Raw genomic sequence first — 24,103 nt, 5'->3', positions numbered from 1 at the left:
AAACAATCAAGAATGTTTATTCACGTTTACAAACATAACAATAAATTGGATGCTTTTGTTCTCTACACTTTAGTTGTATTTGTGATAATCATTTATTGTCCTTTGTCAACTCAAGTAGGTCAAGTAAAAAAAAAAAAAAAAAATCTTTCTTTCTTTCTTTCTTTTGTCCCCCCCCCCCCAAAAAAAGACCTTTCAGTCATTCTTACAAAAATATCTCGAAAAGGTGGAATCTTTGACAAAAGTGTCAAGTTTAATTAGCTTTCTGGGATAATAGTGTGAACTAACTAACACAATTACTACTGACAATGGGAAGGGTGGAAAAAAGGTTTTAAACAGTTATCGTTTCAGGTTTCAGGAAGATGAAGTTCTAGGAAGACAGGAGAAATTAAGTGTTCCTAGCTGGTCATCATCCGTGGAGCGATGCTCATTGACATCAGCTCCTGGAACAGAAGTTTACAGGCGTATGGCATCCGAACCAGAGAGATCTAAACAACAGAACAGAATAATTATAGAATAGACTAAAATCGAGCAGAACACAGAAGAATAGAATACAACAGAGGTACAGGGTTTTACAAATAATAGAGGATATGCACATGCATAAAGTGAATGGCAAATCGAGTTTAATGTCGTTCATCATGTCGACATCATTTAATACAATCAAATACAACTTTTCTGTTCGGATGAATGGGCTGTCAAGGCCAGAAAGCAGTTTTTTGACACTCAGTAGGCGTTCTTGCATAACTTCCGGGTTTGATGATGTCACGTGCATACCCTCTATAGATTAAATAGATTTGAACAGTCAAGCCTGAAACGGCTAGTCCGTTGCATCACAGGAACAGGGACAATAGTTGAGGAAGGAGAAGACGCTGGAATAGGGATGGAGCTCGCTAACCGATACCCGAAAAAATCCCATAACAAGCTTATCGAGTACCTGTTATCAATTAGCTTTGGGCTTTTCAAGCCTGTTATCGAGCATATAGCGGCCCATGACGTCATGTTTAAACAAATAATTCAAATCGCCCATGCTGGCACAAACATGTCGGTCTAAAAGTGTATTGATACCTGCATGCCAACCAGCGCTGTCCGGTTAAACAAAAGGACACTTTTAAAGTGACGGTACACATATTAACCAGTTGACATTTTCTTTGATATAATTGTATTGGTAAAAAGGCCAAAAATTGCCTTCGTCTGTTGGAAATGTACTGTATTTGATTAAAAAAATATCTGTTCAGAATTTCTCGTCTCCCATCTTCCCACAAAATAATAGAAAATTCACCATAGTGGGCTCGATAAGAACCCGGCTCGATAAGCCTAATTGATAAGGTGCTTGTTATCAATAAAAAATGTACGAGCTCCATCCCTACGCTGGACTAACTGTGATATTTATAATGTTGTAAATGGACTACCGGTATTTAACAGACTGCTGGCAGAATGGTGTTACTACCATGGAACAAAGCCAAGTACCAGTGGATAATTGATAGCACAGCCCTCACATAGCCAAGTGCATCCCCATCTAATGTGGATGTTTATAATATTAAACTCTTTATCTTTCTGTGTGTGTGTGTGTGTGTGTGTGTGTGTGTGTGTGTGTGTGTGTGTGCATTTACCTGTGTCTTGTTGCGACACCCTCTACATTCATAGGTGTGTGTTCTGGTGTTGGCGATGGCCATCAGACCACACAGGTTACAGACGTGGACCTGGTACGGATCCGAAGCTTCAAACAGACGTTCTCTCAGGAACTGAGCAGCTCCGTGAGCGATCTGACAATCACGCTCCATCTCCCCGAACCGAAGGCCTCCGTCACTGTGACAACACAAAAGGTCAAGGTCAGCGAAATGAAGGACAGTCACCAGGAAACAAAACAGTCAGGAAGATTTGTCTGTAAACCGGACAGCAACGATATAAAGCTTATAGTTTGTAGATTATAGCCTGAGGCTGTTATTAATAGGTTAAGTTATTAGTTCTATTAAAACCTCTTGAGCCCCATTGCCCCCGCCGCTCCCCGTTGCGGATTTACCCCCTTTACCCCCCTGGGGTTTAAGAGGTTTTGGCATTACTTGGTGAAGGTTGTGGACAGGAAGAGACCCCCCTTTAGTAATTTACCGTGATCTTCCCTCCATTGGTTGTCTGTTGAGGATCTGGACGGGTCCTCTGGCTCTGGAGTGGATCTTGTCATCCACCATATGTTTGAGACGTTGATAGTATGTTGGACCGATGAATATCTGAGACGTCAGTTTACGACCTGTGAAGCCGTTATACAACACCTGAAGGGGGAGGGAGACCATCAATTCATCTCAATGTATTTGATCTAGCAAAGGATTAAAAAAATTATGACAATTAAATCATAATTTATAACTATATTTTTATTATTACCAATCTAGAAACAGATTACAAAAAACAAACAGGTAAAAGACGGTACCTCATTTCCTCTCAGGTGATAGCCGTACTCTGACAGCAGGTTGGAAACTTTCTGGACATTAACGGCATCGTTAAATGGAGTGGCGTCGCCAATCTCCCCTTTATTAGCCGACACCTACAATATAAAACAAATTATTATTATACTGATAATAGTGATGTTGACGATACTACCAGTACTACACCAGTGGTTCTCAAGGAGTGGTTGATGTTTTCGTGGACCCTTGAAGTTAGTTTTCATTGTGATATATAGGAATTTGCACTGAAAATGCAAGAGGCCGTGAATGATTTTCAATTGTGCCCCTGATCCATAAAAGGTTGAGAACCATTGTCCTACATTATACTAATATATATGGTTTATTCTAATTCTGTCACCTTATTGACAGTAATTAGCCTGCAGACCCCCATTTGAAAACATATTCCAGGGACCAGAAGACTTTTACGGCTCTAGCAGTGATACTCAACCCATTTAATTTCAATGACAGCCAGTTTGACATTCATATTAGTCTACGGACACCCATGTAATGGCATTTCTATCTCTGGGACCCCCAATACGGACACCCATGTAATGGCATTTCTATCTCTGGGACCGCCAATTTGTATTGTAAAATCGAAGTTAATTTAACTTGAGTGTACAAATGGACCATTTGTACACTCTCAGAGTTACAGACTCACATTTGGTTCCAAACTATCATTTAGCTAGGGACCCCCTGGAACTCCCTCAAGGACCCCTGAGGGTCCCCGGACCCCACTTTGGGAACCACTGACCTATACTATAAGCAGTTTAAGTGCCAGGGACATTAAGACGAGCTTGTCCTTACTTTGGCCGCGGTGCCAGAGCCGTAAAATCCACGTTAATCGCCGCTTGATTAGCATCACGTTAGCATTTTTTATTTGTTTTATCTTGCGCCGAACGATTCTCACGCCAAATGTGCATGCCCGTGCACGCGCACAAGCCGTGTCTATATGCATTATGGCTCAAAATATGCAAAAAATTTGATATTCGGCGCTTGATTACACCTTAGATTGACTTAGTTATGATAATAACACGGATCGCCATTCGCCATCTTACTGTGGCCGATATGGACCTCAGTAAGATGGTGGACTTCCATCGGGGGTTCATGCCATGTTTACATCAACTAGCTGAACTTTGACCTTTTTCCAAATGCGGCTGGCACTGGTCAACGACCCCATCTCCTGGTCAAATAGTAGTATGGCACTTAACACTTGGCTGTAACACCTTGTGAACACAGTAAATTATTCAAATGTCAATCATACCTTTCCCTGCAGACACTCGATTAAATGGCCGACCGTCATACGAGACGGGATGGCGTGAGGGTTTATGATGATGTCAGGAGTGATTCCTTCACATGTAAACGGCATGTCCTAAAATACACAACAAAAAGAATGATTAATACCGTTACTATTACTACACCTGTCATTTGTTAGTTCTGGTTTGATTATTGCAACTAATGTTAAAGAGCCAATAAAACGATTTAACTAGGGATGTTCATGACTGAACAGAATAATACAAATAAAATCGACTGCCGTTTGAATTTCTTTCACATACAGAATCAATTGTTTTCAGTTAAATGGAATTGTAGCCCACCATTAAACACAACTCATTCCTAGGACATCCAAACATTCTTCCATCAGACATAAGGCACACATTTAATTTGATCTTATATGCAAAATATGGAATAAACTGTTATGTTAAGTATTTTGTGTTAAGAAGTCCCAGTATAATGTTTCTCATTGCTATGTGATGTTCACACACAGCAGTGAGAACACAAATCACTTTGTAGTTATAACTGATTGGTTTAATCACTACGTCCACCAAGTAATTTATCTGTAGATTATCTGTACTACAGCAGTAATATACAGTTTTTCAGTAGTATAATATAGTTCTGGTGTGTATTACCTCCTGTCTGTACTGTATTCCACAGGTTCCCTTTTGTCCGTGTCGACTGGCAAACTTGTCTCCAATCTGTGGAATTCGAACAGATCGAACCTGCAAACAGAAGACATTAGTGAAACATTAATACATTAGACAGCAGAGTGGACAACACGTGATGGGGCCAATTCATGGTTAGGCCTCAGAGTTTGGGCTCCAGGCATCATAGGTCAGCCAAGACTCACCCTGATCTTACAGAACTTGTATCCCTCCTGGTTGAGAGTGACCATGACCTGGTCTACGATGCCAGTCTCGCTGGTTCGGAGGAACGTGCTGCAGTCTCTCTTGGTGTAGCGGCGGTTGGTGCTGTCCAGTTCGTCGTCGTTCTCCGGCAGGGTGACTGTTTTCCCAATGATCACGTCTTCTCCGGAGACTCGAACCCCTGGAGCTATCAGCCCGTCGTCGTCTAGCTTGTCGTAGATGGCATGTCTCATGCCTGGGGGAAAAGCAGGAGAGGTGAGTCTAACTCTGACCACCAAGTAAATGTGTAAGGTGAAATTCATGCCGTAATGTAGCATGGTGTATTTTTTATGTGGGATTATGGCTGTCATGAGCTATGTGTGATTGTGTGTAAACTGTGTATAGCGCCTTTACTTTAAAAGGGTGAAGTGCAGAAAGAACCGCAGCTATAGCATCAAATCATCTCACATATGCACATGCTATGGTTAGAGATAGTTTAGGTTTAACTTATTGTTAGACCTCATGTTAGAGATCTTTAAGGGTAAGTTATAAATGGCTGCAGGTTATAGGTTGTTAGGTTTAGGTATAAAGATATGAATGGCTGGGTTCATACATGAGAGATGGGTATTAGGTTTAGGGATAAAGTTTAACATCAGCAGACGACATACCCTGGCACGTCTCCCTGGTGGGTTTCTCAAAAATCTCCTCCTGGTCAAAGCCTTTCTTTGACTCCTGTTCCTTGTAGGACCGGTAGAACACGGACCTGGAGCACAAAATACCACCTTACAAATCACTTTGTACCCTTACAACAGACACATTCAATTACAAAACAATGACAAAAACATTTAAAAGACCATTTCATATAAAATAATCATATTTGTGCAAAATGCTAAATATCCAACCTAAAGAATCCTCGGTCAACAGCCGAGCGGTTCATAATGACAGAATCCTCCTGGTTGTAACCGGTGTATGACGCAATGGCAACAATGGAGTTGATACCTGAAACATCAAGATGGTCAATTAAGTCAATAAAGAAAACCAACATGGGCCATATAATTACATGCATGACGTGTCACGTGTGTATACATATTTTATGTCGTACCGGCAGGCAGTTCTCTGAAGCGGAGGTACTCCATAGATCTGGTGGTGACAAGGGGCTTCTGGGGGTAATACAGCACGTGGGCTAAAGTGTCCATACGAACATGGAAGTTGGTGATGTAAACACCCATCGCCTGTTTCCCCATAGCCGACTGGTATGTGTTCCTGGGAGACTAAACAGACAAAATATCATAATGTAACACCACATAACAAACTCATGTAACAACATCAACATATCTGACTGTAGGGCCAGGGCAATATGACTTAGAACTATTCCAAATTAATACAGAAGATCTACAAGCTCACAACGTGTCAGTGTGTGAGCTTGTAGATCCGCTATCTTCAACATGATGGTATGTTTTAGGGTTCAGCGCTGCACGATTCTTGCTCAAATGTGAATCTCAATTTTCCTCCACAAGAATTGAAATCACGATTCTCACACGATTCTAATTTTTTTTTGAAAATATGAAAATATTTAGTCTGTAGTTGCTGTACAAGTCTCACTCTCGTAGCAAGAACACAAGAGTAAGTAAGAAAATGAATTGGACAGCCAACTAGTTCTGCACGATTCTTCACAAAATGAGATTGCATACAGTAGGTGTCATAGGAGATCGCAATAATTTTTGGATTAGTTGTGCAGCAGTAGTAGGGGGTATTATAGGTCACCTGGTTGTGATCAGGGAAGGGTATAATGGAAGCGCAGACTCCCAGGATCATGGACGGGTGGATCTCACAGTGGGTGTAGGTGGAGCAGTAGGCTACACCTTTCTCCTGGAGGTCATCAGGGGTCATGGCCAACATCACAGTCTCCTCCTCCAATGTGTCAATGTACTCCACAACACCGCTGGCCACCAGATCCTGCCAACTGCACACATCACAACACACATTATTTGGTAGTACACGTTGTAAAGCCCAAACAAACACATTATTTGGTAGTACACGTTGTAAAGCCCAAACAAACACATTATTTAGTAGTACACGTTGTAAAGCCCAAACAAACACATTATTTAGTAGTACACGTTGTAAAGCCCAAACAAACACATTATTTAGTAGTACACGTTGTAAAGCCCAAACAAACACATTATTTAGTAGTACACATTGTAAAGCCCAAACCACACCAAAGGGTCGAGGCGGTTTTAGCGCTCTTCCCAGCGGTGTGACATGTCCTGTTGCACGTCGACCCAAGTGATTCAACTGGTTCAATTCAATGGCCTAAATCCCAAACTTTTTTGGACCAGGTACCCCTTTTGGGGTAGATATTTTTCCAGGTACCCTCTCATCCTCGCAACACGGATAACAATATATTTACAACCACAAGCAGTGTTTCCTGCAGGAAAAAGCTTTGGCATGGTGCTGGGCAAAGGCCGCAATTTTGATTAATTAATTAGATTCATTAATTAATAAGATTAATACATTAAGATTAATTTGTATTATTGCTCTTGTATTGCTATTGGAGACACTGGGGGGACACTGGGCAGGCACTGAGGAGGCACTGGAGGAGACACTGGGGAGGCACTCAGGGGCACACTGGGGGTCACTGGGAAGGCACTCGGGGGGCACACTGGGGAGGCACTGGGGAGGCACTCAGGGGCACACTGGGGAGGCATTGGGAAGGCACTCGGGAGGCACACTGGGGAGGCACTCAGGGAGACACTGTCTAAATGTATACGTCTAAATGTAGACGTCTAAATGTAGACGTCTACATTTAGCTTTAAACACTTTAGCACTTTATGAACATGAACAAAATGTAGACGTCTAAATGTAGACGTCTACATTTAGCTTTAAACACTTTAGCACTTTATGAACATGAACAAAATGTAGACGTCTAAATGTAGACGTCTAAATGTAGACGTCTACATTTAGCTTTAAACACTTTAGCACTTTATGAACATGAACAAAATGTAGACGTCTAAATGTAGACGTCTAAATGTAGACGTCTACATTTAGCTTTAAACACTTTAGCACTTTATGAACATGAACAAAATGTAGACGTCTAAATGTAGACGTCTACATTTAGCTTTAAACACTTTAGCACTTTATGAACATGAACAAAATGTAGACGTCTAAAACACGTCTAGAAAAAAAAAAATCTACGGTCCAAAATGATGAGAAACGAGGCTAACTTTTTTTTTCAAAATTTCAAAAAACATGGGCTATAACCCATCGATTTTTTCATTTTTTTCAAATCCTCAAAAATGATGAAAAACGGCGTGCTATAGTATGCAGTACGATATGGGCTATAGCCCATGGTCCAAAATGATGAAAAACGAGGGTAATTTTTTTTTCTAAAAGTCTAAAAATAGACGTGTTTTAGACGTCTATTTTTAGACGTTTTTTATCCCATTTTTAGACACACGTCTAATAGCCGGCTATTGCTCAGTAGGATGGTCAAAAATGATGAAAAACGAGGATTAAAATTTTCTTCAAAAAATCAAAAAACATGGGCTATAACCCATCGTTTTTTTCATTTTTTAAAAATCCTCAAAAATGATGAAAAACGGCGTGCCATAGTATGCCGTACGATATGGGCTATAGCCCACGGTCCAAAATGATGAGAAACGAGGCTAACTTTTTTTTTCAAAATTTCAAAAAACATAGCCCATATCGTACGGCATACTATAGCACGCCGTTTTTCATCATTTTTGAAAAAAATGAAAAAATGAAAAAAACGATGGGTTATAGCCCATGTTTTTTGAAATTTTGAAAAAAAAAGTTATCCTCGTTTCTCATCATTTTGGACCATGGGCTATAGGCCATATCGTACGGCATACTATGGCACGCCGTTTTTCATCATTTTTGAGGATTTGAAAAAAATGAAAAAATGAAAAAAACGATGGGTTATAGCCCATGTTTTTTGAAATTTTGAAGAAAATTTGAATCCTCGTTTTTCATCATTTTTGACCATCCTACTGAGCAATAGCCGGCTATTAGACGTGTGTCTAAAAATGGGATAAAAAACGTCTAAAAGTAGACGTCTAAAACACGTCTATTTTTAGACGTGTTTTAGACGTCTATTTTTAGACTTTTAGAAAAAGAAATTACCCTCGTTTTTCATCATTTTGGACCATGGGCTATAGCCCATATCGTACGGCATACTATAGCACGCCGTTTTTCATCATTTTTGAGGATTTGAAAAAAATGACGAAATGACAAAAACGATGGGTTATAGCCCATGTTTTTTGAAATTTTGAAAAAAAAAGTTATCCTCGTTTCTCATCATTTTGGACCATGGGCTATAGGCCATATCGTACGGCATACTATGGCACGCCGTTTTTCATCATTTTTGAGGATTTGAAAAAAATGAAAAAATGAAAAAAACGATGGGTTATAGCCCATGTTTTTTGAAATTTTGAAAAAAAAAGTTAGCCTCGTTTCTCATCATTTTGGACCGTGGGCTATAGCCCATATCGTACGGCATACTATGGCACGCCGTTTTTCATCATTTTTGAGGATTTTTAAAAAATGAAAAAAACGATGGGTTATAGCCAATGTTTTTTGATTTTTTGAAGAAAATTTGAATCCTCGTTTTTCATCATTTTTGACCATCCTACTGAGCAATAGCCGGCTATTAGACGTGTGTCTAAAAATGGGATAAAAAACGTCTAAAAATAGACGTCTAAAACACGTCTATTTTTAGACTTTTAGAAAAAAAAATTACCCTCGTTTTTCATCATTTTGGACCATGGGCTATAGCCCATATCGTACGGCATACTATAGCACGCCGTTTTTCATCATTTTTGAGGATTTGAAAAAAAAGGAAAAAAACGATGGGTTATAGCCCATGTTTTTTTTAATTTTGAAGAAAATTTGAATCCTCGTTTTTCATCATTTTTGACCATCCTACTGAGCAATAGCCGGCTATTAGACGTGTGTCTAAAAATGGGATAAAAAACGTCTAAAAGTAGACGTCTAAAACACGTCTATTTTTAGACGTGTTTTAGACGTCTATTTTTAGACTTTTAGAAAAAAAAATTACCCTCGTTTTTCATCATTTTGGACCATGGGCTATAGCCCATATCGTACGGCATACTATAGCACGCCGTTTTTCATCATTTTTGAGGATTTGAAAAAAATGAAAAAAACGATGGGTTATAGCCCATGTTTTTTGAAATTTTGAAAAAAAAAGTTATCCTCGTTTCTCATCATTTTGGACCATGGGCTATAGGCCATATCGTACGGCATACTATGGCACGCCGTTTTTCATCATTTTTGAGGATTTGAAAAAAATGACGAAATGACAAAAACGATGGGTTATAGCCCATGTTTTTTGAAATTTTGAAAAAAAAAGTTATCCTCGTTTCTCATCATTTTGGACCATGGGCTATAGCCCATATCGTACGGCATACTATGGCACGCCGTTTTTCATCATTTTTGAGGATTTTAAAAAAATGAAAAAAACGATGGGTTATAGCCAATGTTTTTTGATTTTTTGAAGAAAATTTGAATCCTCGTTTTTCATCATTTTTGACCATCCTACTGAGCAATAGCCGGCTATTAGACGTGTGTCTAAAAATGGGATAAAAAACGTCTAAAAATAGACGTCTAAAACACGTCTATTTTTAGACGTGTTTTAGACAACACTTGAGGATTTGAAAAAAATGAAAAAATGAAAAAAACGATGGGTTATAGCCCATGTTTTTTGAAATTTTGAAAAAAAAAGTTAGCCTCGTTTCTCATCATTTTGGACCGTGGGCTATAGCCCATATCGTACGGCATACTATGGCACGCCGTTTTTCATCATTTTTGAGGATTTGAAAAAAATTAAAAAAACGATGGGTTATAGCCCATTTTTGACCATCCTACTGAGCAATAGCCGGCTATTAGACGTGTTTTAGACGTCTATTTTTAGACTTTTAGAAAAAATAATTACCCTCGTTTTTCATCATTTTGGACCATGGGCTATAGCCCATATCGTACGGCATACTATAGCACGCCGTTTTTCATCATTTTTGAGGATTTGAAAAAAATGACGAAATGACAAAAACGATGGGTTATAGCCCATGTTTTTTGAAATTTTGAAAAAAAAAAAGGTTATCCTCGTTTCTCATCATTTTGGACCATGGGCTATAGGCCATATCGTACGGCATACTATGGCACGCCGTTTTTCATCATTTTTGAGGATTTGAAAAAAATGAAAAAATGAAAAAAACGATGGGTTATAGCCCATGTTTTTTGAAATTTTGAAGAAAATTTGAATCCTCGTTTTTCATCATTTTTGACCATCCTACTGAGCAATAGCCGGCTATTAGACGTGTGTCTAAAAATGGGATAAAAAACGTCTAAAAGTAGACGTCTAAAACACGTCTATTTTTAGACGTGTTTTAGACGTCTATTTTTAGACTTTTAGAAAAAGAAATTACCCTCGTTTTTCATCATTTTGGACCATGGGCTATAGCCCATATCGTACGGCATACTATAGCACGCCGTTTTTCATCATTTTTGAGGATTTGAAAAAAATGACGAAATGACAAAAACGATGGGTTATAGCCCATGTTTTTTGAAATTTTGAAAAAAAAAGTTATCCTCGTTTCTCATCATTTTGGACCATGGGCTATAGGCCATATCGTACGGCATACTATGGCACGCCGTTTTTCATCATTTTTGAGGATTTGAAAAAAATGAAAAAATGAAAAAAACGATGGGTTATAGCCCATGTTTTTTGAAATTTTGAAAAAAAAAGTTAGCCTCGTTTCTCATCATTTTGGACCGTGGGCTATAGCCCATATCGTACGGCATACTATGGCACGCCGTTTTTCATCATTTTTGAGGATTTTTAAAAAATGAAAAAAACGATGGGTTATAGCCAATGTTTTTTGATTTTTTGAAGAAAATTTGAATCCTCGTTTTTCATCATTTTTGACCATCCTACTGAGCAATAGCCGGCTATTAGACGTGTGTCTAAAAATGGGATAAAAAACGTCTAAAAATAGACGTCTAAAACACGTCTATTTTTAGACTTTTAGAAAAAAAAATTACCCTCGTTTTTCATCATTTTGGACCATGGGCTATAGCCCATATCGTACGGCATACTATAGCACGCCGTTTTTCATCATTTTTGAGGATTTGAAAAAAAAGGAAAAAAACGATGGGTTATAGCCCATGTTTTTTTTAATTTTGAAGAAAATTTGAATCCTCGTTTTTCATCATTTTTGACCATCCTACTGAGCAATAGCCGGCTATTAGACGTGTGTCTAAAAATGGGATAAAAAACGTCTAAAAGTAGACGTCTAAAACACGTCTATTTTTAGACGTGTTTTAGACGTCTATTTTTAGACTTTTAGAAAAAAAAATTACCCTCGTTTTTCATCATTTTGGACCATGGGCTATAGCCCATATCGTACGGCATACTATAGCACGCCGTTTTTCATCATTTTTGAGGATTTGAAAAAAATGAAAAAAACGATGGGTTATAGCCCATGTTTTTTGAAATTTTGAAAAAAAAAGTTATCCTCGTTTCTCATCATTTTGGACCATGGGCTATAGGCCATATCGTACGGCATACTATGGCACGCCGTTTTTCATCATTTTTGAGGATTTGAAAAAAATGACGAAATGACAAAAACGATGGGTTATAGCCCATGTTTTTTGAAATTTTGAAAAAAAAAGTTATCCTCGTTTCTCATCATTTTGGACCATGGGCTATAGCCCATATCGTACGGCATACTATGGCACGCCGTTTTTCATCATTTTTGAGGATTTTAAAAAAAAATGAAAAAAACGATGGGTTATAGCCAATGTTTTTTGATTTTTTGAAGAAAATTTGAATCCTCGTTTTTCATCATTTTTGACCATCCTACTGAGCAATAGCCGGCTATTAGACGTGTGTCTAAAAATGGGATAAAAAACGTCTAAAAATAGACGTCTAAAACACGTCTATTTTTAGACGTGTTTTAGACAACACTTGAGGATTTGAAAAAAATGAAAAAATGAAAAAAACGATGGGTTATAGCCCATGTTTTTTGAAATTTTGAAAAAAAAAGTTAGCCTCGTTTCTCATCATTTTGGACCGTGGGCTATAGCCCATATCGTACGGCATACTATGGCACGCCGTTTTTCATCATTTTTGAGGATTTGAAAAAAATTAAAAAAACGATGGGTTATAGCCCATTTTTGACCATCCTACTGAGCAATAGCCGGCTATTAGACGTGTTTTAGACGTCTATTTTTAGACTTTTAGAAAAAATAATTACCCTCGTTTTTCATCATTTTGGACCATGGGCTATAGCCCATATCGTACGGCATACTATAGCACGCCGTTTTTCATCATTTTTGAGGATTTGAAAAAAATGACGAAATGACAAAAACGATGGGTTATAGCCCATGTTTTTTGAAATTTTGAAAAAAAAAAAGGTTATCCTCGTTTCTCATCATTTTGGACCATGGGCTATAGGCCATATCGTACGGCATACTATGGCACGCCGTTTTTCATCATTTTTGAGGATTTGAAAAAAATGAAAAAATGAAAAAAACGATGGGTTATAGCCCATGTTTTTTGAAATTTTGGAAAAAAAAGTTAGCCTCGTTTCTCATCATTTTGGACCGTGGGCTATAGCCCATATCGTACGGCATACTATGGCACGCCGTTTTTCATCATTTTTGAGGATTTGAAAAAAATGAAAAAATGAAAAAAACGATGGGTTATAGCCCATGTTTTTTGAAATTTTGAAAAAAAAAGTTAGCCTCGTTTCTCATCATTTTGGACCGTGGGCTATAGCCCATATCGTACGGCATACTATGGCACGCCGTTTTTCATCATTTTTGAGGATTTTTAAAAAAATGAAAAAAACGATGGGTTATAGCCCATGTTTTTTGATTTTTTGAAGAAAATTTGAATCCTCGTTTTTCATCATTTTTGACCATCCTACTGAGCAATAGCCGGCTATTAGACGTGTGTCTAAAAATGGGATTGAATGGGATTGAAAAGACGTCTAAATGTAGACGTCTTCTCTTATGGGGGTCCCTGGCATATCTTTTCAAATGGGGGTCCACGGGCTAAGTAGTGTCAATTTGGGGGTCCTTGACATGAAAGAGTTTGGGAACCACTGCTTTAAACACTTTAGCACTTTATGAACATGAACAAAATAGATGCGTCCCCCCTGGAACTCCCTCAGGTACCCCTGGGGGTCCCCGGACCCCACTTTGGGAACCACTGGCCTAAACCACACCAATTCACCCTTTGTCAGCTTTCTGATTGGTCCCTGACTGACTAACCAGCAGGCTCTTTCTGCCTTGTTCCGCCCTAACCTCGCCTCACCAGGCTTTCCACCACCTCGGAGGAAAGCCTCTGTTTCAAAAGTCTGTGTGATCCGGTCGGGAGCGGATGATATCGTTACGTCATGTCAAGTCAGGAACAATAAAATCTCTCGTAGCCTGTAGCAAAGGAAGTTGCCGCCCTGCTGCCCACAACATGACGTAACGATATCATCCGCTCCCGACAGGATCATATACCCTAATTGAAATGGTGCCCATGCTGTGTCACCATGCTGCAGCTGTGATGTTCCTTTTTACTGACACAAAGAATTGAGTGCACAGAATATCAATATGAACTTATGAAGCAACTGAAAAACATGTTATTTCAATGGTAGTGGGTGGAGAGAGAGGATTTTTGTCCAAAGGGTGACTTGGTCGCCATGCATCTACTCACAACCAAACGGTTGCAAGGGAAGGAGTTGCATGGCAACCCATTGGTGTGGTTTGGACTTAATAAGTGTGCAACAGTTAATTGGGCAGGAGTGGCTCAGGGGTAGAGTAACTAGAGTTTCCGGTAGAGTGGCCGGTAGAGCAGCCAGATGGGTACCACGAGGTTCCCAGTTCGATCCCGGGCTCCCCCAGAGTTGGTGTCAAAGTGTCCCTGAGCAAGACTCTGAACCCCTAATTGCTCCCAATGTGAAGGTTGGTGTTCATCGGTGTATGAATGGGTGAATGTGATGCACAATCTATGTAAAGCGAGTTGGATCAAAGCGCTATATAAATGCACCGTTTACCATTTAATGGTCAACTTACCTGTAGTTGTTGTACTCTCTCTCTTTCAGTTGATCGATGTGACGTCTCTTCAGCAACAGTTTCTGTTTCTCCACGATCAACAGGGGGCGACAGATCCTACCAGCGTCTGTATAGATCCTGATCTCCCTTTCTCTGATGTCTCTGATCATAGACACCTACAAATGTATTATAATTAGTATTTATAATTGATTCTTAAATCTTAATGTCATTATTAAATCATTAAGGACAGTACTGTAGTAGACCAACAGGGGGTGACTTTGTATACAGAGGCACAACCTCATCTCTCTCCGTAGTGAAAGTATACAGCAATAATATTAATGATGATGTAACCTTAGATAATAGATATGCCTCCTATTACAGTGCCTTCTGGTTTATATTATAGGCCAGGATATAGCTGGTGTTTTACCTCAGACACAATGATGTCCATTTGCCTTCTCAGTTTCCTCAGTGTGTTCATCAACTGCTCTGGGTCTTTATGGATGCCAACCCAACATCCATTCACAAAGATCTTGGTCGCACTGGAGACGGGGAAACATTTCATATCGTTAGAAACACACAGAATACTATTAAAGCATTAACTAGACGAGAAACAAGAAAATATGTTTTCTTGTCTGTCGTGTAAATTCAACTCTTGAGATTGTATGGGTCCACTTGGTTCCACTACCATAGCTAAATTAACATTGTTGGACATTCATTCAACCTTTAGAGATCATTGTATCGAGGTAGACCTTCATTTGTAATGATGCAGAGCTAACAAATCAACATGAGATCAACAAAAAAACAATCTGTTGGCAACGATCAGTTAAAAACGTTAACGTCATTACAGGCTGCTTAACCCATTTTGGGCGGGAACCCCTTTTGGTGTTAGCATTATGTTTTGCTTTAGCTATTGAAAGATAGCAGATCTTCAAGGTCATAGCGCGCTATGACCTTGTAGGTCTGCTATTTTAGAAAAATCAAAGAACGACTTTGAAGTAGACAGACAGGGCCATACTCAGCGATAGCAGCAGGCGATATTTCCTCAAGGTTCTCCATGCTCCACTCCTCTAAGAACTCCAGGATGGGAGATGGCTGAGATCCTACTGAGATGTAGGCCATCAGAGCTAGATTCTTCACAAGGCCTACAGCATGTCCCTACAGTCCACAGGAAAAATATATATTTAAGCACCTTCTCCTTTTCCGCGTTTTTGTGGTTTCACTGGTTTGTGTTGTACATTTCTGGTACTCAAAGTGAAGTCTTTAGTCCTTGAGGGGCTTCAGGGGGTCCCAAGGACAATGAGAACAGTTTTAACACATAAGCCCCCAAATTCAAACTTCCGACTATTCAAAAATAGCAGATCTAGAAGATGTTAGTTTGTAGATCTGCCATTTCAGTTTTCTTTTGTTTTGACAAATCTTTATCTTTATTGGGAATCCTTGGCACCAACTCTTTTCAAATGGGTGTCTGTGGCCAAGTGTATATTCATTTGGGGGTCCTTGACAAGAAAATGTTTGAGAACCACTGTTGCAGATTTAAGTTTAAATGTAGTTGCGTACTATACTGGTGTAGCTGTGCGTAAGGCTCACCTCAGGGGTCTCAGCCGGACACACCATTCCCCACAGTGTGTTGTGGAGCTGACGTGGTTTGGCCAGTTTTCCGTCTCGGCCAATAGGGGAGTTGACTCTCCGAAGATGGGAGAGGGTGGAAGCAAAGGTGAGCCGGTTCAACACCTTAAAATAATAGAATATTAATTACATATAAAAATATAACAGATTAATGAATTGAGACAGGGTGGAGGGAGGCGGAGTGTGACACGACACTAGCTGTACGAGAAGTAACCACTTTCATTTTGGGCATGTCACCATTATATGTGAAATGTTCCACAAATTCCCAACATTCCCAACAGCGAAAAATAGGAGTGATTATAATACCCTTTCACACATTCACTGTATGCAGGGTAATTAACATTACGGTTTTTAAGGTTTTCTGACCTGGGACACTCCAGCTCTGGCCTGGTGAGCTTTCTTGACATCTCCCCAGTTGCCAGTAGCCAGAGAATACTTCAGACCATCAGAGATGATTCTGGTTTTGATGGCCAATTCCAGGTTGAAGTCTTTTCCTCTGTCAATGAACTTCTGGGCATAAATCCTGATTTCCTTCAGCAGGTTCTTAAACATACTAGATAAAAACAAAACAAAAATCAATATAAATAATTATTAAATAAACCATGATGCTCAGGTCTTATTACATAATAAAGAACAATACTTTTGCCACTGAAGGCAGTCGGAATAAAATATTATTCATTTTGATAAGGTGTTTTGTCGGGACATTATGTTGACAGACATAAAATAAGTCTCACCCTCTGAAGAGGAAAGCCAATAGCGGTCCAGCCAGATCCAGCCTCTTGTTGCCATAGTGATCTCTGTCATCCAGTTCTCTTCTGCCCAGAGCAGCCAGGAGGAGTCTGTGTACCATGTACCTTCATAAAACAATATTAAACATTAACATCAATACTGAGGTCCTTAACTCCTTAATTAAATTAATTAATTAATCAAAATTGCGGCCTGTGCCCAGCACCATGCCAAAGCTTTTTCCTGCAGGAAACACTGCTTGTGGTTGTAAATATATTGTTATCCGTGTTGCGAGGATGAGGGGGTACCTGGAAAAATATCTACCCCAAAAGGGGTACCTGGTCCAAAAAAGTTTGGGAACACCTGGTCTATACCACCACTTTTTCTTTAGATGTTTTTTGTGCCTTTATTTTTTTTTATGGAGGGATAGACAGTAGGCTGACTGGAAATGGGGAGAGAGATGGGGGTGTGACATGCAGTAAAGGCCGTCGGGATCTGGAGTACCAGAACCCGCGGCACACTGCCGGACTGGGTTACCAGCCAAGGTGCCTGGACCGCTGAGCCACGGCCCAGGACCGCTGAGCCACGGCCCAGGACCGCTGAGCCACGGCCCAGGACCGCTGAGCCACGGCCCAGGACCGCTGAGCCACGGCCCAGGACCGCTGAGCCACGGCCCAGGACCACTGAGCCACGGCCCAGGCCCACCACTTCCTTTCTTGTTTCTTACCCTAGAAAATAAGCCTTCTTTGTCTCACAGAAGTCACTGACTCCAACGTGTGGCAGGACCTCCTTCTGTAGAACCTCTTTGGCGTATTTGATCCTCCTCTCCTTCGTAACACCAGGCTTGGCTCCTCTCGACCCGATGAAGTTCAGAGCCACGTTCTGTTCCTGGATCACAAAGGCCTCGTCCAGGGAGGGTTTCACCTAATAATTAAATGAAAAAGGTTGAGAATCACTGCTAGAACCGTACAAATTGTCTCTTCTTTGGCATATATTTTCAAATGGGGGTGTCCGCAGGCTAATTTTGGGGGTCCTTGACATGAAATAGTTTGAGAGCCACTGTTTTACAACATTACAACGCAGCACAGGGCAGATATTTTACCATTTCCATCATCTCCGGGTCATCAAAGTCATAGATGATGTGTTCCAGGATGTCTCTGTCGGACACAAAGCCCAGCGCTCGAAACACGATGATGATGGGGACTTCCTGTCTGATGTAAGGAAGGGTTGAGACGATCCTCTGGCCAATAGCACTCTTCTTCACACCCTGGTGATCGACCACACAGAAATATGCACAAACATAAATATACTGCAGCTAGTACATCTCAGGGTTTTTAATTATTTGATTTTGAGCTACCAATTTCTGGGGCTGCTTCGAACAGGATGTTCAAACAAAGCCGGTACTGATCAGCCATTACGACGCCATCAAGGCCCGCCAAAATACATTCTAGTCGACTAAATCAACTGTACCTTTAGTTGACTAAAATGTTGTGATACTTAGTCGACTAAAATTACACTAACACAAAAACATTTCAGATGACTAAAATATGACTAAAACTAAATTCAGTTTAATTCCAAAGACTATGGCAAAAACTAAAATCAAATGTTGCTGTCACAATCAACGCTATTTATGTTTAACAGAACCATTGTTGTAAGTGATGCGTAGAGAGTACCTGTCCTCCTCTGGCCATCATGCTGACCCAGATGGAGCTGGTGGGTCTGGAGGAGTTCTCTAGACAGGAGCGGCACTCTCCGGTGTACGCATATTTACTGTCCTTTTTAGCAAACACGTACACCGTGTTGGTGGCCATCTTCTCCTGGGCAATCAGCACCTAGACACAACAAAAAAATAAATAAAAAAACTGAAATGATTCACCCATTAAGACCTGAAGATCTGATTCTAAACAATGTCTTCTAAATGTTTCTAAAGTTTTCAAACTATTATGTTACTAGTAGTTGAGTAACCACTTATTTTACCATTTTTTCTCCAATTTAATTTCATTGTCATGTTTTGTACTTAAAATGATATTGTAATGTTCAATTACCACAATAATAATATCCTGAAACGATTTTGAAAAAATATCAAATTCCAAACTGATAACATTACAATAATGATATTGTAATGTTCAATTACCACAATAATAATATCCTGAAACGATTTTGAAAAAATATCAAATTCCAAACTGTTCTTTATTTTGCTTATTAGCAATAAATAAAACATCTTGTTCTAACTAGTGTGAATTGAATGTTTTGGTAATCGGGTCAGAGTATCGGGGCCGGTTCCGAGTACCGAGTACTTGAGGGTGGTATCGGCCCGAGTAACCGATACCAGTATCGGTACAACTCTAGTAAATATGTACGCTTAAAAAAAAGTATATACCGTTATATATTCAAAGATTTGCACAAATTTCCACTATTTTTAAATAGCAAAAGTTTAAGTCAATTTTAAAATGGCACAGATGCTTTCCCTTGTCTTAATGGTTTGAATTGCAGCAGATCGTCTTGGCCAATGCGTGCATCCCTGAATGCATCGAGAAGAGTCACTGAGAAGTAATCAGCTGACATAGAAAGCACACAGTTGGGACATGCGTACCTATAACACTGTGACTGTACACACTGGGAATTGAACCTGTGAGGTCGAGTTACCTTCTCTGAGCCATTGATGATGAAGTAACCTCCAGGGTCCAACGGACACTCGTTCAGCTCACAGAGATCACGGTCCGTCAGGCCACTCAGTAGGCAGTAGGTGGAGCGAAGCATGATGGGTATTTTACCGATGAAGGTCTTCTGGTGTTGAGTTTGAAGCTGGTCTTCACCTTCTTTGATGATGGTTTTAGTTATGTCTACATACAGCGGGGCAGAGTACCTGTAATAAACAATTCATTACAGTATGTTAAAGACAAATATTGAATTGCTGTCTACATACAGCCACAGATAGGACATTTCAAGTAACAATTAAAGGTGCTGTAAGCGATATGTTAAAAGGTTAAAGCGGTCTATTGTGATAGTAATCATTTCTGTAGAGAGGTTTGTTCTGTAACAGTGGTCTCCCCAGGAGAGAGAACCCATTCATCAGCTTCAGCTAGTTCTCTCCCCCGATTGGATAAAAATGGTATCCCGACCTGAAATGTATTTTCTGTTTTGAGCTGGAGTGACAGGGACACGTGTTACTGACCAAATACTATATAACAGTGGTTTTCCACGGACCACCATTTGATGAGATTTAGCCTCTCAGACCCTAGACTTTTTTCTTGTCCTTGGATACGGCAAATGTTGGATCAAAATAACAATTATTCTGCATTCTCCAATTGGGTAGACTTCTTGTAAATTAACTACCGATAATGCAGATGTATAACAATAATTTAACTGTTGAGAGCATAAAATGAAACCAAATGGTTTCTCAAGAGTTAAAGATCTATAAGGGTCCATTGGGTTACCAACTCTCCGTCATTAAGCTGGGGACCACCTGGGACACCCTCAAGGATCACTGGCGGTCCCCGGACCACTGGTTGAAAACCACTGCTGTATAACAATGATTACTATCAGAATATAGAGCTTTAACACACAAAATAAATAATGTAATTTTTATAATTATGTGTTGGTCCCACAGTTGTATAAGTGAATTCATCTGACAAACTATTCCTGAGCAAGGAAGGAAGAGAGCTAAAAGCATAAATGTAGCTTTATAACTAAATATAGAAGCCTATTTTCAATAATAGCCTTTTGTAATCAGCAGTGCCAGTGACACCAAAGTAAGAGATACAATTCTGATCGAGAACAAATTAGACAAAGAAATGTTAAAAGAAATGTTGCTCTACTGATAAACAAGAGTTTGTAGTCTTGTATATTGCAAGTGGAGACTAGAGGCATTTCTAAAAAGGGAATAGACGCATGACGCCACGGTAGGTATTAAACATACGTGAGGTTGCGTAGTCGAGCTTCATTGGGCATCATGGGAGATGGTGCACCGTCTCTCTCCCAGTGAGTTGGTTTGGACAAATAGATCTGTTCAAACTTTAACAGGTAGCGAGGCTATAGAGAGACAAAGAGCAACAAACTTTTAGTTATACCAGACTTTATATGTAGAGAAGGGACTGCAACGGAAATAAGCCGTTTTACTTGCATTTATCCTTTTGATGGTGGTGTATAATTAATTATGTGTATTTTCTGTGCATGTAAACATTGTCAATAAACAAAAAAAAACTAGAGAAAGCTGAAACACTACTTACTTATATTTAAGTAAGTAGGTAGACACAAAAGAAACAAACTATTTGATTATAACAACAAGCTTTCTCTGTAGAGACAAAATTTGAATATTTCCAAAATGATTATGTCCAAACCCACTTTATCACTGTTCCTGTGTGTGGGGAGGAAGGGGAGAATGTTCGGAGCACCTCCAAATTAGATCAAACAACCGAATTTGCCAGAAGGACATACATTTGCTGCCGGGCCGATACTAATGTTTGTGCACCGTTATTAGCAGTAACACATGTCTCCAGTCTCCACCCACCGGTTCCTCCACCTCTCCAGAGGTGTGTTGGGCCTCAGCCTGCAGGTCAATGGGCGGAGCGTCTTCCACGATCCTCTGGACCGACATCTGGATGAACTCATCAAATGAGTCCAGTTGTTGACGCACCAGACCTTTCTCATCAAAATAGGAGCTGAAAACAGCAACCAGACAGATGAAGCAGGGCGCCCGCTTTGAATGTTATCAACCTATAATCTAACCTGACGCTGCCAGATCCAAAAAGCTTGCTACACAAATTTGTTTCACAGCTTATTTGGATCTGGGATCGCGGAAGCAAATTCAATGACGGGGCTGTTCCTTTTTTTCAAGATACATGGTAGATGATTGGATGGGAGCGTCTGTCTATCACCGTGTGGGCGTGCAAACACAACCAATCATATCGACGTGCCTATATACCGTCACATCCGCTTTTGCACATATCCCGCCTTTAGCTCACGCTGATTGGTTCGGTACGAAGCAGATCTGACTCAGCTCAACTCCGTCAGAGATCCCAGATGAGTGTTGTGTTGGGGAATATGTTTCCCCAATACCGCCCTCATCTGGCAGCGTCAGGTTACCTATAATCACCAGTGTGTTCTAATTATCAAGACCATTCAATGGAGCCAGTATGGAGAGTAGGCGACTAGGAAATGCGGAAGTGAAATTATTGCAGCCAAAGCGAAAACATTGTGAAACTGACTTACTGTACGGTTAAGACTGATATGAGGTTATGGGAATTACGTGGCTGGAAACGTCCATACTGGCTGCATTGAATGGTGTTGATAACGGCTGATTACGGACATTAAATACGGGGAATAACATCCGAAACCGCTCAGCAGGGACCCCCACTACATACATATTGTATAAATTTGTGTTGCAGATTAAACGTTTTCATAGCTTTGTAGACTTGTGTGACAGCATTGTCGTGAGTTTATGTTGGATTCACATAAATGTTATTTTCAGACATTTTAACCACCTAAACCGTCAATACTAATAAAGTACTTAGCCTGTTCTTATTTCCCTCTACATACACCAAACCACTTGTAAAGCAGCTATATTTGGCTAAAGTTCTACTCAGTATATGCTAGGGTTCAAGTGGTTCATGTAAAAATATATAATATATACCCTGTTGGCTTGAATATAAGACTAGGTTTTGTGTGTGTGTGTGTGTTGTGTGGCGTGGAAGAACAGTGAAATTATCTGGCAACTTATTTAAAACAATTGACATCATAACGTCTTGTACTATATATAACATATACTGGTTATGACAGTATAACGTTACCTAATGACAATCCAGCAGGCCTCCTGCCACAGATCGGGGGTAATTTCGTCCTCGTCTTCATCATACTGGATGTCTGGAGTACAGTAATGGCAACAATTAACATCACAATAATAAATAATAATGTCAACAAGTCCTTTACAACGTATGCGTTGTTATTACAACTTCATCACGCTTAAGAGCAGAGCAGGTAAATGCGAAATTAATTGATTGAAGAATGTATTAACAGTTTGGAGAATTACAGTAGGCTACATTTCAAGTACAACTGTGGACGACACCATAAAGCATTACACTGTTATGATGAATTGAACCACGTTCAATTCATCATAACAATAGAATAGATAGATACTGCACATACTTCGATTGCACGGAATAATACCATAGAAATCACAACATTATAAAACGCCACTCAAAAGTAATGTTAGCAGAATCCATGTAAACGCTGAAGGCTAAAACAAAGTGAATGCAACACAACAAATCTGCGCACACAAAAACAATGGCTAGATAGCCAATAAATGACGACACCGCCCATGTTTACATAGCAGTTGTGTTGCAGTTATTATAATTGGTAATATAATTAGACCAGTTAATCACGTAAGAAGAGATTTTAAATGTATATACAGTTGTTCAAGAGCGCGCCAGTAGCGTTTAGAGACTGTCTGTTAGGAAAAAACAACGTCTCAAGTTCAAACATCAGCTTCTTACCTTCGTCCTGGTCATACATGTCCGCCATTGTTAAAACACGGTGTTTGAACTCCAATGAGTCCAAAAAGGAATGTTTTAATTCGAGAACGCACGCGAAACGTTGTCTTCTGTCTATACGTTACACTAGCATGCTGCTAGCTATCCTCGGAGCCACTCTGAACTGAAGGACTACACAACAGAAACACGTGACTTCCGGTTCCACTTTGACCTGAAGGACTACAACATGACCACGTGACTTCAACGGTCTTGGAAGTACCGGTAGTTTCTTGAAGACAGTCTGTGTGGCTTTGTGTCCTGTAGACAGTAGATTCTGGCGTTTGTTTCACCTGACAAATATGACTACCGTATGTAATATTTATTTTTTCTTCTTCTTCTTCTTCTTCTTTAGCAATCTGATCTGGCAGTTTGTTCCATGCAATCGTTATCCCCACCACAAGATGGCGCTCCAGGATTATGAACACTGCAAGTGCAAACCGCACTGAGTTAGGTTACTGTTCATTGTGGATGATTGTCAAGATAATTGTCAAGATATAAGAAATGTCTCAAGCAACTTTCTTTGATTTCATTAAAAACTTTTTGGTTTTTAATTTGTTTTGAGAGAACACAGAGTATAATATTTTATGTAGCTAAT

General features: G+C 39.7%; 1 protein-coding gene across 1 annotated transcript; it reads right to left on the bottom strand.

The window, feature by feature from the left end:
* Positions 1–23,636, bottom strand: LOC308322792 (DNA-directed RNA polymerase II subunit RPB2). Its single transcript, XM_080774245.1, has 25 exons — positions 23,473–23,636; positions 22,771–22,843; positions 21,492–21,642; positions 20,901–21,013; positions 19,628–19,847; positions 18,655–18,813; positions 18,084–18,248; positions 17,709–17,905; positions 16,990–17,109; positions 16,622–16,808; positions 16,217–16,360; positions 15,645–15,784; positions 15,057–15,168; positions 14,651–14,805; positions 6,314–6,512; positions 5,652–5,820; positions 5,452–5,548; positions 5,218–5,312; positions 4,555–4,805; positions 4,337–4,426; positions 3,694–3,801; positions 2,420–2,533; positions 2,104–2,264; positions 1,608–1,803; positions 1–485 (listed from the first exon to the last, which is right to left on the bottom strand). Exons 1-25 carry the CDS (start codon positions 23,498–23,500, stop codon positions 396–398), a joined length of 3,534 nt encoding a protein of 1,177 aa, XP_080630371.1. The 5' UTR covers positions 23,501–23,636; the 3' UTR covers positions 1–395.
* Positions 23,637–24,103: the final 467 nt, after the last annotated feature.

This window comes from Protomyctophum bolini, assembly GCF_963924005.1.
Source record: "Protomyctophum bolini genome assembly, chromosome: 10".
In the NCBI taxonomy this organism is placed as follows: Eukaryota; Metazoa; Chordata; class Actinopteri; order Myctophiformes; family Myctophidae; genus Protomyctophum; species Protomyctophum bolini.
This window is presented reverse-complemented; position numbering and strand designations above follow the sequence as displayed.